The sequence below is a fragment of the Lepidochelys kempii genome, chromosome 4 (assembly GCF_965140285.1).
Source record: "Lepidochelys kempii isolate rLepKem1 chromosome 4, rLepKem1.hap1, whole genome shotgun sequence".
Lineage (NCBI taxonomy): Eukaryota > Metazoa > Chordata > Testudines > Cheloniidae > Lepidochelys > Lepidochelys kempii.
Genome location: NC_136383.1, coordinates 26826385 through 26846371, shown reverse-complemented (window position 1 = coordinate 26846371; position 19987 = coordinate 26826385). Strand labels below are relative to the sequence as shown.

Here is a 19987-nt window from a genome sequence, read left to right as displayed (position 1 = left end):
CAGGCCCGCTGGAGCGGGAGGCAGCAGGATGCACCCGGGCAGGGAGGGGTTCACGGGACACGCTCCGCTACCTCCAGCCCCAGCCCCGGGCTGCGTCTGGCGGCGCAGTGCGCACGCGCGCCCACAGCGCCCGCTCACCGCCGTCGCGCAGTTTGGCCCGGAAGCAGCCGGCGGCTCGGCCGGTCGGAGCCGCGCGCGGGTGTTGCCGTAGCGGCGGGGAGGATGCGGCGCGCCGGGATGGCTCGTGCGGAGTGAGGAAGAGCCCGACCCCCTTCCCCTCCCCCCCAGCTCGGCTCCGCTCTGGCTTCAGGCCCCTTCTCTCTGCGCTGCGCCGGGCGGAGGCGGCGCAAGGAGAAGCCCATGGAGGGGAACCGGGACGAGGCCGAGAAATGCATCGAGATCGCCCGGGAGGCGCTGGAGGCCGCCAACCGCGAGCGGGCGCTGCGCTTCCTCCACAAGGCCCAGAAGCTCTACCCGACCGAGACCGCCCGAGGTGAGGCCCGGACCCCCTCCCCGGCTGACCGCCCCGCGACCCCTCTCTTTGGGCCGCACCCACCGGCGCCCGGCTGCCACCCGCGAGGGCCGCGCCCCCCAGCCCTGGGCAAAAGCCCAGACTAGCTCTCCTCGGCCTAGGTGGTCTCTGAGGCCCCATCCCGCCTGTTTGTTGCCCCCTCTCCTCTAGGTTTGCCAAGCATAACGCCCCTGGGCGGCCTTGGGTAGGGCCTGACCGCCGGAGGGGAGACACTAGTGATCTCTGGGCCACCTTCACCCAGTGTGGCCTCTTTGTGGCTGTGCCTGTGCCCCATGAACACAGACGTACCCTGGTGAGCCGAACACGTCAGTGGACTTTGTGCCTGTGAAATCGCTCACCTCGGACTTCGAGTGATGTGCACAGAAAATTTCACATGTGCGTAGAGCACATGTGTGTATACAGATGCAGGCCAAGGCGAGGGCCCTAGAAGTGAACCCAAAATGATTAGCTTTTTTGTTCAGCAGTATTCAGACTGGTCTGGCTCTAGATATGTAACAGGGAAACCACATAGTAAGAGGTTTAACTGTTGGGAGATTGACCGTTCGGGTGTTTAAAAGGAGAAAGTGGAGTTGGGAAGAGAATCCTTTGACTGGAATCAGGAATTGAAGTCAGCCCTAGACAAGCACAAGTTCAGCTTTGTTCTACTACACTGGGTCATAGACTGCTATTTCATACAAGTTGCCAAAGAGTATTTTTACACAGCAGCTAGATGTGGCCTGTGCCAGCTGCCGGTGCCTAGTTGTTGTGTAGACATACTCTAAAAGGCTTGAAGAGCTAGTTGAAATTCAGAGAAGCACTTCACTAAAACACTTAGCTAAAACAGTTGGAAGGAACATGACTTTGATTTACCATGCTCTCTTTAGGGATGTAAAAAGTTAACCGGTAAGCATCAGTTTTATCAGTTAACCCACCTTAACCGTTAACCCCGAGCTGGCTGGCCAGTCCCAGGGTCCCTGCGTTGGCTGGAGTGGCCCCAGCCGCTTGATCTGTTAACCGTTTAAGTCAGCAGTTCTCAATCAGGGGTCTGAGGCCCCTTGGGGGTCCACGAGCAGGTTTCAGGGGGTCCGCCAAAGAGGACTGGCATTAGACTCTTTAGAACCCAGGGCAGAAAGCCCACGCTGCCCTGACCCCACCACCTGGGGCTGAAGCCAAAGCCTGAGCAGCTTAGCTTCATGGGGCCCTCCAAGGTGTAGGGCCCCATGCAGTTGCCCTGCTTCCTTCCCCCTAATGCCAGCTCTGGCTTTTATATGCAGAAAAACAGTGTGTTGTGGCACAGGTGGGCCATAGAATTTTGATAGCATGTTGGGGGGGCCTCAGAAAGAAAAAGGTTGAGAACCCCTGTTCTAAAGGACACATTTTTAATAATTTAAGCAGTTAACTTTTTAAACGATATTTACATCCCTAATTCTCCTGTTGAAAGAATTTATTGTGGGTTATTGTTTGCACTTTTAGCCACCAACATGGCTGAATTGGGCCAAACCATTACTGCGGACGTGCTTTACACCATGATTCACTGCACTAGTACAAGTTGTTCTATTCCATTGTGAACTGGGTCTGCACTAGTCTTTGGCCAGTTACTAATGATTTTTCATATTACAGCGTCTGTCTTTCTACCAATTGTTTAAAAGATGGTTCTTTAGAGGAAACAATAGCATGGTTTTAAATTTTATTATCGGCATGGTCATTGCCTGTCTAAGGGTATGTCTTCACTACCAACGGTAAAGCGCTGCTACAGAGGTCTCCCAGCACTGTAAAAAAACCACCCCCATGAGAGGAGTAGCTCCCAACGCTGGGAGCACTGTCTACACTGCTGTTTTACAGCGCTGAAACTTGCATCCCTCAAGGGGGGTGTTTTTTCACACCCCTGAGTGAGACAGTTTCAGTGCTGTAAAGTGGCTGTAGACAAGGTCTTAAGGTCTTCTAGTCATGCTATGCCAGAAGTTTATTCTAGATATTAGTGCATGCAGTGACTTGTTGAGTTTCCAGTCTCCGCTGAAATTCTCTTTATTTTCGTCAAAGGATAAGTAAGTTTCTTTTTATTCTTTTCACAGAAATGAAGATTTCCACACACAATTAAATACTGCAGCATAGTATATTTCAAATTAAAGGTGATGCTCTCTAGGGTGATGCTCCAAAAATTGATAGTAGGCAATACTATCTCTAGGGTGATGCTCCAAAAATATCAGCTCTAGGTGCTCCAGGTTCTTACCTTAATATCAAGTATATATTTACGAAACACGTTCCCTCCTCCTGTGCCTACCTGTTAAATTTTGTGAGCAAGCAAAAAGTAAGGACTCGCAGCATCTGTTGTTGTTTTTTAAAATTACAGTAGGTTGCTTCTTCTGGAATAAAAGATAGATATATTAGGGATCATTAGGACAGGGGAAATCCATTGCCTCCTTATCCCAGAGTCCTATGCAGAATTGATACGTCACATGCTTTTCACCTCTTCCACTTTGCCTGTATGTCTTAAGTATGTCTTAAGTACTACCAAAAGCCTGTGATAATCCAAAATACTTGCCATGGCTTAGTTGGATTGCCTTCATGAAAATACCCTTTGTCTATAAAAAGGAATATTGGACTGGAAGCCAGGAGACTGAGTTTCAGTCTTGCCTCTTACACTGACTAGAGTTAATAATTTTGTACATTTCATAGTCCCTATGGCAGTGGTCACCATTGCAATCTCTGGTGGTGCAGCAGGGCTGCCACTAAGGCAAGCTCTTTGCCTGCCCTGGCCCCGTGCAGCTCCAGGAAGCAGCCCTGCGGGGGGGAGGGAGGGAAGGAAGGGGGTCTCTGTGCGCTGCTCTTGCCTGCAAGCACCATCCCCACAGCTCCCATTAGGTGGGAACCAAACTGGCCAATGAGAGCTGCGGGGGCGGTGCCTGCAGAGAGGGGTAGTGCGCGGACTGTGGTGCACTTTGGGAAGACTTTACTGCTGTCCTGCAGATTGTTAAGAAGCAGGTCACTTTACAAAAGGCTTGATTGGTTCACTCTCCATTGCAAATCCCAGAAGGCTCTCTCATAATGTGCTTGCAGATCTCTAATCAGAAGAAAATGGGTTAATGCTGACCTGAGTTGCTGCTTTGCAAAGGGGGGCGTGGTTTCCATTTTCAGTAGAGTGGATTGCAGAATGTTGGGTTAGAGAGCTAAGGAAGTTGTCCCAGGGAATTGTGTGATACTTCCAGATGACTCTTGGGACCTCAGTCAAGCTAGGCTGTATCTACACTGCAAAGTCTGAGGGCTCAGACTCTCCAGCCCTGGCTTGACAGAAGCTCAAACCCTCCAGCCCTGTAAGGTCCTGGGTCCAAGTCCTGGGTTAGCACAATGGCAGGCTTAGATTGCAGTGTAGACATACCCTAAGTGTCTTAAACTGGGTACTCAAAAATTAGTGGGCTCTTCCAAATTTAGGTTTTAATCACTCTGTGCTTGTTTCCTATCTATAAAATAAGGATAATATCTCTCTACCTCACCAAGGTGTTGAAAAAAAATTGTGAGGTGCTATTACAGTGATGAGTGCAATAGATAAGCCTTTGAGTAAAATTTAAAAAAAAAATTATATTCAGGTCAGGATTTGGGTGATGTGCAGTAATAAGGAATGGAATCACATATTGAATGATGAGGATAAAAGGAAATATGGAATAGCTGCCTCATTATAAGTGTACCATCCCTTCTTTCCAGTGAATGAAGCAGGGGTCCTGTGGGAAAAATAGTATGTTATCACGTAATTTAAAGCTAATGCACACATACGCAAGCAAGCAAAATTAAGGTTTCATGGGCAACATTAGTTCTGGCTCTTCCTAACGCGAGTGCTTGATTTGAAACCTTAATAATGTTCTTTGGAAGGTTTTTTTTTTCCTATGGAATATACTATTTATATTCTATATTATATTTGGACCATCAAGTGGATGCTCTAGAATCTTAGAAGATCTGGAAACTATTGCGAAGTGTTTTTGGGGCTTTTTAGTATGTCTACACTACTGTTTTTTAGGAGATTTCCCGCTGTCACACTAGTGCAGCTCCCTCTGTGGTAATAATGATGAAAATGCTAGTGTAGACAGACCTTAGATGTTTTTTACCACTAGGTCATCCAAACCACCACTGTGTGTTGTGGCAGACTTTACAAGAAGGCTGTAGAGAAGGTTTTAAGAACATAAGGATGGCCATACTGGGTCAGACCAATGATCTATCTAGCCCAGTATCCTGGCAGTATCCTGCCAATGCCAGGTTCTTCAGAGGGCATGAACAGAACAGATCACCAAGTGATCCATCCCCTATCGCCCATTCCCAGCTTCTGGCTAACAGAGACTAGGGCTGCTTCAAAGCATGGTTTTGCATCCCTGCCAATCCTGGCTAATAGCCATTTCTGGACCATGAACTTATCTAGTTTTTTTTTTAACCCTAGGGGTTCTAGTTCTCTCTTCCCAGTCTCTTAGAGAAAACGGAGTTATTTAATGATGTAAAACTCCAACAAGCTTAAAAAGTGAGTGGAAACTTTTTCTTCGGGAATTTATAAAGCATTGTGTTGTTGATAGTGTATGAAACTTAATATCTCCCTATGTAGTCTGCCATCTTGTTCTATAAAGTGACTTTTCAATATCTCTGGCCTCTAAATTAGCCCCTTAAGTTAGGATAAAGTTGCTCCCCATCTACTGACTACATGAAACCAAAATTGGAACAAGTCACAATGCATCTTTCACTGCATCTTAAAAATTGGCAAATTTGAGCTCTGTTGGAATTTAAAAAGGAGGTAAGGATATTTAAGGGCCCAGTATGAGTGTGCCCTACCACTAGTGTCATGAGTTCAGCTTTGGAGACAGCTGTAGGGTAGGTCTCCAGACAATAATCAGTACTCTGAATTTCACTTGTAAATTGATTGGGAGCTAGTGCAGAGTGTGGAATGCAAAACTGTATTGGTGTTGGCCCGGCCCAGGTTCGACATGAACAGCCATGTTCTTGGTAGCTGAAGAGTCAGAGTGACTTTCAAGGATACCCCTAAATAGAGGGCATTACAACTTTCCAGCCTGGAAGTGACAAAGGCATAAGAACTATGATGTGGTCCATTTCTGTCTTTGCTTGTCTCGTCACTGTAGTATCTGAGCACCTTTCAGTCACTAATGGTATTTAATTTATAAAGATTTAATTATATTTTATTTATATAGGAACTTTATTCCCAAAGAATTCCAAAACAAACACATAGATTTATCAATTGCAGTAGAACCTCTCTTATCTCGCTTTGATAATTCTCACTAAAATCCCTATCATCCTACTTCTCATTGATTTAATGGCAAGTGGTATTGTAATGCAATCTCATATTTTTTACTTCTGATATGCTGTCCAATATGGTTATAATTAAATCTAAACAACACCCTTCAGAATAAGTGAAGTGCATTACTATTTTTTATCACATGGGTTCATTTATTTGCTAATTTTCAACGCAACCATTCAGGACAGCAGTTTAATTCTGCATTCTTTAACACTTTTTGTTTTTTTGTGATGTATGCCTCTTTGTAATTAGATATAATGATTAGAATCTTCAATATTGGTATGTCTCCTTTGCGGCATGTAAAGATACAGTGGAATTAACTGTTGAAGATTATGCTTAAACCATATTTTAGCAAGCTTCTTCCAGATTCCCATCTTCATTTCTGCAAACATTCTTCAAATTTCCCAGTGGAAGAGATGTCACAATTTGAAAAGTAAGTTAATTGAGAAGTTAGATGTAGATCAGCAAAGGTTTGTTTCCTTCAGTAAAAAGTACAAGCAGTATCTACAGATATAGTCAGGTATCTTGACTTCTACAAAAGACATAGGCCCAGATTCTGCCTTGCTTTGTGGCTGCTTTATACCACCCTGCCAGCACAAAGCATTTCTAAAGTCCAAGGTATAAGTGATCCTCCAGTGGCACAGAGACAGCTACTGATCATAATAGATCACATGATTATGGAATTTCACTCCTGTCCAGAGGTTCCGAATTACAGCAGAGCAATTGTATGCAGCATTGCTGTAGCTGTATCAGTCCCAGGATATAAGAGAGACAAGGTAGGTGAGGTAGTATCTTTTATTGGACCAACTTCTGTTAGTGAGAGAGATGAGCTTTCAAGCTAACACAAACCTCTTCAGCTCATCTCTCTCAACAACAGAAGCTGGTCCAGGTTTGTGTTAGCTTGAAAGCTCATCTCTCTCACTAACAGAAGTTGGTCCAATAAAAGATACTACCTCACCCACCTTGTCTCTGTAAGAAGAGAAATCGATCAGTCTTGTTGTTTTCACTCTGCTCCTGCTTGTCATTTCGAATCAGCAGCAGAAACAAAGGAGCTGTTTGCAGACTTAGGAAGGCAACAGTCCATTGGTTTGTGTTCAGTTCACATTTGGCAGGGTATCTCAGCCATAAGTGTTAGAAACTTAATATTATAAAGAAAAAATGTTTATTCTTCTGCAGAAATTGATGGCCCCACACTAGTCAGGGAAAGAGTCCTACTCATTACAATACTAGCAAATAGGTGAATGGATTTATTATTTTTCAAGCCCTCCATATACTATCTCTGTAAACGGACCATAGAAATGTCAATGCCCGATGACCTCTGTTTCTGTGAATTGCCTCCTCTTTATGGGAAATGAAGGGTGTCTTTTGTATTCCTTTCAGAGTTCTGGGGATATATACTACTTTCACATGTCCTCACTGTCCAGAATGTACCCTTGTCAAGGTTCCTCCCCCACTCTGAACTCTAGGGTACAGATGTGGGGACCTGCATGAAAAACCTCCTAAGCTTATCTTTACCAGCTTAGGTCAAAACTTCCCTAGGGTACAAAATATTCCACCCTTTGTCCTTGGATTGGCCGCTACCACCACCAAACTAATACTGGTTACTGGGGAAGAGCTGTTTGGACGCGTCTTTCCCCCCAAAATACTTCCCAAAACCTTGCACCCCACTTCCTGGACAAGGTTTGGTAAAAAGCCTCACCAATTTGCCTAGGTGACGACAGACCCAGACCCTTGGATCTTAAGAACAATGAACAATCCTCCCAACACTTGCACCCCCCCTTTCCTGGGAAATGGTGGATAAAAAGCCTCACCAATTTGTATAGGTGACCACAGACCCAAACCCTTGGATCTGAGAACAATGAAAAAGCATTCAGTTTTCTTACAAGAAGACTTTTAATAAAAATAGAAGTAAATAGAAATAAAGAAATCCCCCCTGTAAAATCAGGATGGTAGATACCTTACAGGGTAATTAGATTCAAAACATAGAGAACCCCTCTAGGCAAAACCTTAAGTTACAAAAAAAGATACACAGACAGAAATAGTTATTCTATTCAGCACAGTTCTTTTCTCAGCCATTTAAAGAAACCATAATCTAACACGTACCTAGCTAGGTTACTTACTAAAAGTTCTAAGACTCCATTCCTGGTCTATCCCCGGCCAAGACAGAATATAGACAGACACACAGACCCTTTGTTTCTCTCCCTCCTCCCAGCTTTTGAAAGTATCTTGTCTCCTCATTGGTCATTTTGGTCAGGTGCCAGCGAGGTTGCCTTTAGCTTCTTAACCCTTTACAGGTGAGAGGAGCTTTCCCCTGGCCAGGAAGGATTTCAAAGGGGTTTACCCTTTCCTTTATATTTATGACAACCCTTCTTGTCATATTGCTTTTCTTAAGATTACTGTCCTTCTAGACAAAGAAGATGGGCTGAGATTCACTTTGTATCCTCCAAGAACCATTCCTTAATCTGCTGTTGTGACATGACACACTTCTGCTCCTTGCGTCTCAGCACTTTGCCTTGTATAGCACTTCCAACCCTTGGTCCAGGAAAAAGGGCCAAGAATTAAGCCCAAGCCCATATCTGTTGTTGGGCCAGTCCTGCAGTGGTCCCTAGGAGATAAACTAAACACTAAAGAACCTATTTCAGTAGTTCTCAGACTCTGTGTACTGCTGATGGTGTGTGGAGAGCTGATTCCTCCTTTCTATTTCCAGGTACTTATTCAGGCATTTAGGGCTTTCATTGCAAAGAGGGGGATAAATACTTGTAAAAGCAGCTGGAAAGTGAGGAACCAGCCTAGCTGTCTCCACTACTCTACATTGCTACATTAGAAAAGAAGAAGAAGGAGGGGAGACTGGGGGCACGAGTCGACCATTTAGCAATTTCTAAATGCTTTCCATTGTAAGCAGTTGCTTCAAGAATTTTGTGTTTGTGAATAGAAGGGGTGTGGACCAGGTGAGGGGGGATCCATAAGACAATCTCTTAAGATGTGGTCCACGGAATGAAAAAGTTTCAGAGCCCCTACCCTAATAGGGCTCTTTCAACTGCAATGTGTATTATGATGTTATGGTTATATTGTCTCTACAGTTTTGTTGGAAGCAATTATGAAGAATGGAAGTGCTGCTGGGAGTGGTCCATACTGCCAAAAACCAGCAAATGGCAATGATCAAAGTAAACCCAGTAGTACAAAGGACAGCAATGCGTCTGCTGCAGGTGAAAGTGGGAAAGGCTACACCAAAGATCAAGTGGAAGGAGTACTCAGGTATCGACTTGCATAAACACATCACCTCTTGTATCATATGCTTGTGGATATTATTCACTTAAGCTTTGAGGTAAAGAATCTAAAGAAGCATCTCCTAGACCTAGCTCATCTTTAGAGTAGAGATGCTGGCACTGAATGGAGACTTTTTTAATTTTTTTTTGAATAACACAAATTGTGATATATGTTCATTCCTTGTGAGAGTATTGTACAAATCTACATTGCAAATATCTCTACCTGTTAAAAAATCCAAGGTTGTTATTGAGGAGCTGTCATGGCAAAATGGCAGTGACTGTGGAAGTCCTGATGTGAAACCTTCAAGGCAGTGTTTCTATCTTAGATATTTATAAGGTGTCTAAAATATACTACTTCAAAGTGAAATTAAAAATCCAGGGGTTAGAACTGTGAGGAAAAGTATGAATACATTCACAGCTAACATTAAAATTTTCAAGACAATCACACTATGCACATGGGTTTTAGATTAATTTGAATATTAAAAGCAGCTCCTTATTGGAGGGAGCTGTGTCTAAGGAACCCCTTGACTAAATGACCTCAGCTTGGCCTACAAATTCTACCCCGGGCCTCATATAGCGCAGCAATATTATAGTGGAAGAGTAGAGCCAGCACAGTTAAGGTTTCACCTTGATTTTCATTCTGTCAAGATGAAAAATTCCTTTAGCTTAGAGTATCATTTTAAAATTTTCCTTGTAGCTTGAGCAATTCTTGATTTCCTTCCCCCCCCCCCCACTTATGGCAATTTGTGGGGGAGAAATTATCATTGAGATCTGCTATAAAAGTTTTTAAAAGGGCCACGTGACTGAAAATTTTCTAGTGTCTTGCATTTCCTTTGGACCTTTTTTCCTCAAGGACAGCACTTTGAGGGATGGAAACAATAGTTGTCCTTTTTGGTTTGTGTAGATTGGATAAATTCTCTTAGAAAGTAAAAACATTGGTTACTGTTTTGACTGATGGCAGTATCCTTCACGTTAGTCAGTATCAACTGTATGCCAATGTTTAGAATAGGGCTCCCTGTTACGGGTTTGTTTCCTGAAGCCCAGTAACCCCTTTGATCATACCAACTTTGATAAAAGTTGCTTTTTGGTTACACCCAGTCCCATTGTTCAGGAAACTAGTGCACAGCATGCATCTTGATTAGAGTGCCCTATTGCTGCTGGTTACTAGTCTTTCATCATCTTTCTATTTAATGTAATTTTCTTTGACAATACCTCTAACAAAAAGTGTGGGTGTGCATGAGGACTTTAGAGCACTTTGAAATATCAGCTCTTACCTTGAAAGCAAAACTTCCAGTTTAAAACTTCCAGAAGGAGCTCCTACAGCATGCAGGCAGCGAGCAACACATACAGTAGAACAGCAGAGTTATGGACTGCCTGGTCCACCACACACTTCATTTGGAAGTGGAAGTACGCAGTCAGAAAAATATAGTATAGTACTGTTAAAAGTAAACTACTAAAAACATAAAGGGAACATTTCCAAAAAAAGCTTAGATGAGGTAAGGAAACTGTTTCTGTTCTTGTTTCATTTCAATTAAGATGGTTAAAAGCAGCATTTTTCTTTTGCATAGTAAAGTTTCAAAGCTGTATTAAGTCAATGTTCAGTTGTAAACTTTTGAAAAAACAACCATAACATTTTATTCAGGGTTACGAACGTTTCAGAGTGATGAACAGCCTCCATTCCGGAGGTGTTCATAACTCTGAGGTTCTACTGGACAGAGAAAGCTGCCAAGGGCAAGGCTCGAACTCAGTGTATATGCGTGCTGCCAACGTTCAGTGGCCACAGCATGTCACCTGGAGTCACCTGTTAGTAATTCTGACATCAGGCACTTGAAGTGTAACCTTTAAGAACATAAGACATAAATCAGAAGGGACCCCAGGGCTGCCAGGCCCTGCCTCATATCATTGCAAGCCACCGCATCATACAATCCCACTCATAAATGGTGTATCCCAGCTGTCCCTTAAAACTAATTAATTTGTTAGTGCCCACAACTCCTATTGGGAGGCTGTTCCAGAACCTCGTTCCTCTGTTGGTTAGAAACCGTCTAATTTCCAGTCTGCATTTGTTCATGGCCACTTTATACCCATTTGTTGTTGTATCAGCATTGTCCTTTAGCTTAAATAGCGGTTTACCCTTTCACCCTCCCCCCCCCAATGTATTTATAGAGAGCAATCATTCATCTCTTCTCTTAGCCTTCTTTTTGCTATGTTAAACAAATCAAGCTCTTGCAATCTCCTCTCACAAGATAGGCCCTCTATTCCCCTGATCTTCCTAGGTAGTGCTTCTCTGCATCTGTTCTAGTTTAAATTTTTCTGTCTTGAACATGGGTAATAAGAATTGTACACAGTATTCCAAATGAGCTCTTACCAGTGCCATGTACAATGGCTTTAATATTTCTCTGTGTCTACTGGAAATGCCTTACCTGATACATCCTATGATCGCATTTGCCTTTTTGCAGCCCCATCACATTGGTGGCTTATCGTGATCAAACAACACACCCAGGTCTCTTCTCTATTGCTTCCTTCCATCTGATGAGCCCCACGCTTGGAGCAAAAATTCTTATTAATAGACACTAAGTGCATGATCTTACACCTTGTACTATTGAATTTCATCCCATTTCTGTTGTTCTACAAGGTCATCCAGATATTCCTGTATAATATGTGGATCCTCCTTTGAATTGCCAGTGCCCCCCAACTTTGTATCATCAACAAATTTCATTAGCACACTCCTACTTTTTGTGACAAGGTCATTAATAAAAATATTGAATACGATTGGTCCCAAAACTGATTCTTGGGGAATTCCACTAATAACCTTCCAATCTGATAGTTATCTTTCTGCACAACCCATTGCCTTCTGTCCATTAGCCAGTTCCATATCTACTTTACAATTGTTGTTCTATTCCCATCTTTTCTAATTTAACTAGTAGTTTCCCATGCAATATCGTGTCAAATGTTTTACTGAAATCCAAGTATATTCGATCTGTTGATTTCCCGTATCTAAAAATATCAGTTATTTTTCTCAAAGAAGGAAATCAGGTTAGGTTGGCATGATCTGCCTTTTAGGAGCACATGTTACATTACATTCACGGAGGTAAACAGAAAATGGGATGTAATTATTCTTCATAATTTGTTCCAAAGTCTTGATTACTACTGAGATTAGACTAACAGATCTGTAATTGCCTGGATTGTTTTTGTCCCCTTTCTTAAGTTTACATATGATGATAGCTATTCTCCAGTCATACAGTACTTCCCCCAGATAGACTGATTGATTAAAAGAAATCCTTACTACTGGATTAACAATCTCAAATAGTTATTCAGATGTGGTAGATTTGAGTAAAGGATAGGGAACTACTGTGTGAGTAAAGGCAGGATTAATATGCTTCAGTATTTTATATATTTTGATGGTATTAATTTATATATTTTAATATAAATAAATTAGTTTTACACAGGAATTGGTGAATGAATTCCTTCGTCAGGTGGGGTTTTTTTTCACATTTTTCCGTTTTGTGTGAGGTAAATCCCAAAATTGTAATCTGTTCTCAATTTTGTTGAGTTTAGTTGTTTCATGAATCTGACTATGTAATTAAAACTGTTTTGGATGTTTAAAATACTTATTTGAAGTATAGCCCATCTTCTTTCTGTTGCCCCAGCTGCCCTCCTGCAGCATTTGGATACATATTGATAAGCTAATGGATACTGAGAGAGGATATTCAGGATCCAGCTTCAGTGGATTTGTGGTTTTCCTACAGGGTTTTGTTTGTTTTCATCAGCACAGACATGCCCTTAGAAGAGAGGGGACCTTACCTTTGAGATCCCTGTAATGGAACATTCTGCATTAGAGTTCCTATCCTGATCAGACTGTCCTAAATTTGCTTGTTATAACAATAGATTTAAGATACACAGTAGAGACAAGTCTGGAGCAGAACAACTCAACAAATGGGTTTACTGCATTGGTTTTCATCAGTGTTGCGCTAGTATTGTTGGTAGATACAAATATAAACAAGCACTGATGTGCTGTTTTTTAAATTTCTTCCATATACACAAGGGACGTGGTTGATAGCCACCATAGCTATAGAGCATTGCATGATAGTGCAAACAAGTTGCTCAATGGGGAGAAGTGTAAGATGCAATACCTCTCGGTTGATTGCATAAGTACTGAGTGATATGCTATGAATAGTAAGAAGAGTTTAAAAGAATATTATTCGTTCAGTGCAGAAGTTTGACAACTCACATACTGAGAAACTCTTCTCTCGTGAGCTGAAATGTATTTGGAAATAACTTATTTTCTTAAAATGTGTACATCTTTCCTGCTAATAGTGATCATCTTGTTCAAAATGTACATAGTGACGGTAATATAAAAGCCAAATGCAGGACAGATCAAACCAGCTTCCTCCTGTTTTAATGCTATCTCCACCTCAAAAGTTCTATTTTACTACAGAAGCAAAGAGTTTGCTTCTTGATCACAGCTGAATTTACAGAAAACAAGCATAACAAAGACAGGAAGCAGCCACACAGCAGTGGGAGAAACTTGATTTTTCCCCTCCACCATTGTTTTAGTTCATTTAATACAGACACACACACACACCATCCTCCCAATTCCACAAAAACTGTAATAGGGTCCTGGATAGGGTTACAAGTTTTAGGAACGAGAATTGCTTGAAGGTGGTGTTACCGGGTGCCTGGTATGGGCCACACTGAGAGTGCCACACTCAGGGCAGACTGCAAGAAACAGGGTGTACAATACCCCAAAATTGGTGGTTTGTTCTGTAGTCACCAAACCAGTATCAAAGAGCTTCTGCAGCACCACACTGGTTAACAAGAAGCCAAACACAGTCCCCTGTAGGCAGTGCAGCCCTTGGCTCCCATCTAAGCAAGCTGGTATAATATAACTAGAGGTTACTGAAAACCCAATTCACCATATGTGAGGTTCTGCTAATCCCAAAGGATCGGACATTTACCCCCCAGGTCAATGTGAGTATCAGATCTTACCCAAATGTCACGCTGTCAGGCAATCCTTAATAAACTAACTAAAGATTTATTGAGAGAAAAAGAGAAGAAAGTTATTGAATTGCTAAAAGATTATATACATTACAAATGCTTGCAAGGTCCTTATATCAGATTTGTAGCAGTGATGGATGAGTCTGCTGGCTTGCAAAAGTCTCTCTGGACTCATCCCAAAAGGTTATAATCCAAATGCATCTTATGTAGAGTCCGTTAGTCTTTCCTTGCATTTTTCAGGGTATTCCAAATAACTACTTGGAAGATCTCAGTCCCATGGCTTAAACTTTCCCTGTTTAAAGCTCAGCAGACAAGAGATGCAGGATCAGACCCGAAAAGCGGGCTGTCAAGTGCTTTGAGCACAGCATATGACTGTGGATTCCTCTTTGTTGAGCATGCACTGACTCACCACTTTGAAGTTAACATTTCCCTGGGTATACACCGTAATCTAATTACACTAGAAGGCAACATCCGGTCATTCAGCATAACGGGGATAGATAAGCCGAGGACAATGTAGATAATATTAGTTTCTGCAGTATCTCACATCTTTGATCTTAAGATTAACTGGACACATTCTTATACATAATGTAAGGCAATTAAGACATGAAAATATTTAGAATCTAAAAGTTAATTTGGTTACAATGGTAAACTTCTAACAGGATACAGGTACACAGACAAACACATTTAGCATCTACCCTTGATTTCTGTTACTACAAATGAATGGGTTAGTGATTGCTTGTCTAGTACATCTGTTTGATATTCACATGCAAGTGAATTCTCCTGGTACAATTGTAATGCCTCTTGTTAAGTTGTTATGGGTCATACTCAGGTTAGCTGGTTTGCCAGTATCACAGATGGATACATGCTTTGCCATTCCACTAGAAGCAGCACTGCAGAACACCTGAAATTGTTCTGTGGACTACCAGAGATCCACAGAACACATTTATTATAAACTGTTTTTATACACTTTTTAAAACCCCTTTAACGAGGAATTAGTTGTGAAACATGTTAATCCATCCTTCCTGTTCCTTTCAGTCCTGTCAAGTGTGAGTATGCAACTGTCTCTGGCAGCCCCAGAAGAGGAGTCTAAGAAACACAGAAATGTTATATTTTACATCTTTTTTTTTTAATAAAGCAATTTAAAATGCATAAGGTGTTCCAGGTCTTATATTCTTAAAAAATAATATAAAAACCTTAGCACAAATAAATTGCCCAATACCTAAAATTTCCTACTATGATTAGAAATGTTGCTGTGGTTGAGATACATTCTTGTGAAGAATTAGTTGAAGTATTGCATATCTTGTCGTGTCTTGTGTTCTTTTATTCGTACAAGAGGAAGGCTTGGAGGAAGAGTCCTTAATCTGAATTGGAACCGTGCCAGTCTGTGAGAAGGATGAGATAATAGCAACAAGAATTTTACCAGACCAGATTAAAATTTACTGTAATTGCAGTTTACTTGAATTTAGAAAGTAAGCCAAAAAATTGCCTGAACACATTTCCATTGATCCAAAACTATACAGCAAAGACTGCAAGTCATGTGGCCCTATTGAAGTCCAGTCCAATCTTTCTTCATCTGCTTCTGCAAACTCAGTGAAAAGAGAGACCATTTTGCAGTCTTAGTGCAGGTGATGAACAAGAACATAGATAAAAGGGTTTAAACAGATAATGTTGCAAATTATTGTCACTGCTTAGGTCAAAAAACGAACTGAAAATGGAAGTAGGAGTGTTCATCGTGGATTAAAACAAAAAAACAAGCAAAGAAATTGGAACATTTATTTAATTAAGTTGTTAGAAATGTGAAGTTTTCAGCAATCATGTTGACTTCCAAACCAGTGGCTCTCAACCTTTCCAGACTGCTGGACTCCTTCAGGAGTCTGATTTGTCTTGCATGCCACCAAGTTATACCTCATTTAAAAACTACTTACTTTTATGTCTTATTTTGTAAGCAACAGCACGCTGTTACTGAAAAATTGCTTACTTTTTTATTTTTACCATAAATTATAAAATAAATCAACTGGAATATAAATATTGTACTTACATTTCAATGTATAGTATATAGAACATAGTATATAGTATATAAACAGTCATCTGTATGAAATTTTAGGTTGTAGACTGACTTTGCTAATGCTTTTTATGTAACCTGTTGTAAAACTAGGCAAATATCTAAATGAGTTGATGTTCCCCCTGGAAGACCACTGTATACCCTCAGGGGTATGCATTGAGAACCACCGTTCTGAACAGTGCAAGCTAGAAGCTGCAATATTTGCTTTTCGAGAGAAAAGTGACAGAGGAAAACCCTGCTAGACTTTATGAAAAAGTTCCTGTAGCAGTTATAAATTGGACAGGCATCAAAGTCCACCTGATTTAAAACTGTCCTGTGGGGGAGTGTCAGCTGTGATATCCTCAAACTCCATCAAAGAACTCCATGAAATCTCTCAGAAAAACAATCCCACCCTTCACCTCACCACCCTTTCTCTCTTGGCATGACAGCCAGACTTCTGAGGAACATGAATTGTACATTTGTTAGTTTTTTACTGATGTGAAGTGTTGTTTAGGTACTATTAACCTTAACGAGAAAGACTAAGTTACTTACAGTTAACTTGTGAAACAATTGACGTGTTAGTACAGACCTCTTTGGTTTGGGACAAGTGTTTTGCCGTTGGCAATGTACAGTTTTTCATTTCTCTGTCTGTTTACCTCATACACAATTGGTGTGAATTGAAGCTAAATGTTTTTAAACAATTAAACCTGTGTGTTTTGTCTTAAATCTATGAGAATTTTTTGTATGCTGTAAAGATTTTTTGGGGTGAGTAATATTAGTTGGATGGCATTGGAGTGTTCAGATGTTTTTAATAACTTTTTTAACACTAACAAACACTGTTAATTCGTGGTCATTCATTACCGTATAGTGTACCAATACGTGTTTTTCAAGTTGTGTTCATAATAAAAGTAATCCAGATACTGAAGACTTCAAAGGAAACAACGAATTCAGAAATTAAGGCAAATGCTCTCGTGGTCATCATGCCTAAGCACGGACTCAGTTTCTTAAACACAGGAAAAATGATCCCTTGAATGAGACACCACTTGATCAATCTGTGATTTTAACAATATCTTGTAAAATGGTCTGGCCTGACTTCTTAGGCTAGCATACTTTTAATTGTAGAATTCCCATTCCTGTATAAAATTTCTTCATTTTGTGAGCCAGCCAAAGGCCTGCTTACCTTTATACCTATTCAATTTTGATGATTGTTTGGGCTGGAGCTTTTGGAGCACTATGGCATTATCACTTTAGAAACTGGCATATTTAAAGCGATACAAACTCCTAGTGTGGATACTCTTACAGAAGGTGAAGGTGCTTATCTTATTCCCCTACATTTATAGTGGTATAAAACCCCTAAAGGCAACCCCTTAGTCTGATGGTAGTGTTAGCCATCTTGCTGCCTACTAGTCAGGAGGCCCCTGGGATGCTTTATTATTTAATTTCTGGGCATTAACTTTTCTGTTTTTTGCTTGCACCAAATGTCAATGTACTGCAACATTGGCAAACCCAGCTAGTTTAGTTATACGGGAGAATCCTGCAGTTCCAAAATACTTTACTTTTGTTTCTGAACTCTCTCCCCCATAATTCAGTTTGGATTTAAAATTAATGCTCTGCTTTTGATCAAACCTTCCTGTTCCCCTGGATTTAGGGTGCTGTCTCTCCCCTGTGGCTTCTGTCTCCACCTCATTTCTGGGTGTTTTAAAATGCAGCAAATTATTACATCATTGTCCTGATATTACAGGATGAAACAAAGTTTTAAGTATCAAAGTTGTTAAGGCTTTCTGTAGAGTTAATGCAATGTTAAGCATTCTAGGTCATCAGGATATAGGATTAGTGCTATTTTATTTATTTATTCTTTGGATTTATGCAAGCAGTTTATAGAAGTAAAATAGGTTTCTTGGATCCACATGTATGCCTGTCTATCAAAATACCTCATGTAATTGCTTAAGCGCATTGATATTTTCTGTCAATGGATATCCAAATCAGATCTTCTGTTTATATATAAAAACATATTTTTCTGACTACCCATCCTGCTAAGTCAAATTGGGTTATTTCTGATTGATGGCAGCATTAGCAAAAAAGATTCTCTGATTCTGTGGAAGTTGTGCAAGTCAGAACAGAATCCAGTTCCCTCTCTTATAGTTGTATTAGCTTCATAGCATAAAAAGGATTAAAAAGAATAATCTCTGAGTGCACTAAATAATGTGTACACAGCAAAATAACCTTTGTGCGAGAAGGTGCAATTTTTATAAATTAATTTATAGAATATCTTTAGTTATATAAACTAATTTTGATGTCTGCAGTAACTTCTCTGTTTGCAGTTATAGTCAACTGTATTGTATTTAGATCTTTGAAATCTTTTCGTTTATTCTTTTCTGCAGTATAAAGAAAAGTAAAAATTATTATGAAGTACTCAGAGTGTCAAAAGATGCAGGTGAAGAAGACTTGAAGAAGGCTTATCGAAAGCTTGCTTTGAAATTTCATCCAGACAAAAACCATGCACCTGGAGCAACAGATGCTTTTAAAAGTAAAAGTTTTTATAATTAAACTTTGTACATGGAGAAAGCCTTTTAGAATATATGGGGCCCATCTACTGTACAGAAGTAGCTGTGTTAAAGCACAGTGGTTTAGTACTGATTAATCCTATCTGCATAGAATGGACCAAGCAGCAGTTTGTTGTGTAGGTCAAAAAGGGCCCTTAAATAATTACTTTTTCGGAAAATGATTGGTCGTATGTATAAATTAAGGGACATCTCAGTGTATGCATGTAAATAAAGCAAAATGGTTAATTTAATATGAAGACATTTTACATGATTTTGCATACTAATGCCATTGTAACATTTACATATATACCATTGCTTTTGGTCCGTGGGGCATTTGTAGTAAGAACAGGTTTCAGAGTAAGAACAGTACTTACTGGTGATAGCTGTTACAAAACCATGTTTTCAGATATTTCTATCTTGTCGCATCCTGGTTTAAAAGAACACAAAATGAGAGACGGATTTGCATTATTTAATATATATCTATACTGGCAACAAAAGTTTTATAATGTTAACATATTAATTAATATAATTAATTTATCTTATGAACACAAGTAATTTGTTTTTCAGTGTAAACATTGACATTTGCCATTCCAAGCATCTAGACTGACTATGCAAAATCACATCAAGAAAGTTCATGCTTAGTTTAATGCCAGTGCAGTTTGATGAGGTATAAATTTGATTGTGCCTTTGCTATTGGAGGTTTAAAAAAAACCAAGCAGTTTGCATCAAAGTGCAGTTTTCATTCAGTCACATGATATGCTGTTACCTTTTTCTTAGAGTTTTGTGCGTATAACTCTTTTTTCAGACAAAAACAGATTTGTTCAAAATGGACCAAATTCCAACTGCCTTTTGACCAATCCCTAGCTCAGTTTAATATCCAGACAGCTAGGACTGCCAAGATTTCTCCTGGATCAGGCTAAATTGCTAATGGGAAAGGTTTTGGCGAAAAAGCATCCTTTAATATTGCATGCATACTTGAAGGAAAATGTGAACTTTTCAGAAATAATTGTTTTTCTCAAGTGCAATCTAACTGTGGTATTTTTCTTACATTTTACATGGTCTTTTGATGATGGAACAAATCAAAACACAAAACAAGGCTCTTATTTCTAGTTTAAGCCCTGAACAAAACTTTCTGTGTAGACCTGCCCAAGAGTACTAATTATGACACATTAAGGGTTTAAGATGGGAAATAGATTACTCATAGCAATCAAGTTAATTGCTAATAATTGTTTTAATATAATTACACATGTTTTTGATAGCTAAACTTTATTCTATAAATTATATTATTTGTTTTAAAAGGTCCCTGTCAAATTTAAAAAATTGTTTTAAATTTTTTCACCTTGTGAC

The 19987-nt window shown here is 40.3% G+C and overlaps 1 protein-coding gene across 4 annotated transcripts in view; it reads left to right on the top strand.

The window, feature by feature from the left end:
* The window catches only part of DNAJB14 (DnaJ heat shock protein family (Hsp40) member B14), a 37669-nt gene continuing 17682 nt past the window's right edge, over positions 1-19987 (top strand). The window contains exons 1-3 of one of the 4 annotated variants that reach the window (XM_073340782.1): positions 1-493; positions 8876-9050; positions 18479-18624. In XM_073340782.1, the coding sequence (XP_073196883.1) occupies positions 361-493; positions 8876-9050; positions 18479-18624 (454 nt within the window). In that variant the 5' untranslated portion in view covers positions 1-360. Of the gene's footprint in view, positions 494-5868; positions 6229-8875; positions 9051-18478; positions 18625-19987 lie in introns of those variants that run through there. The other 3 variants (XM_073340779.2, XM_073340780.2, XM_073340781.2) reach the window with 3 other exon arrangements.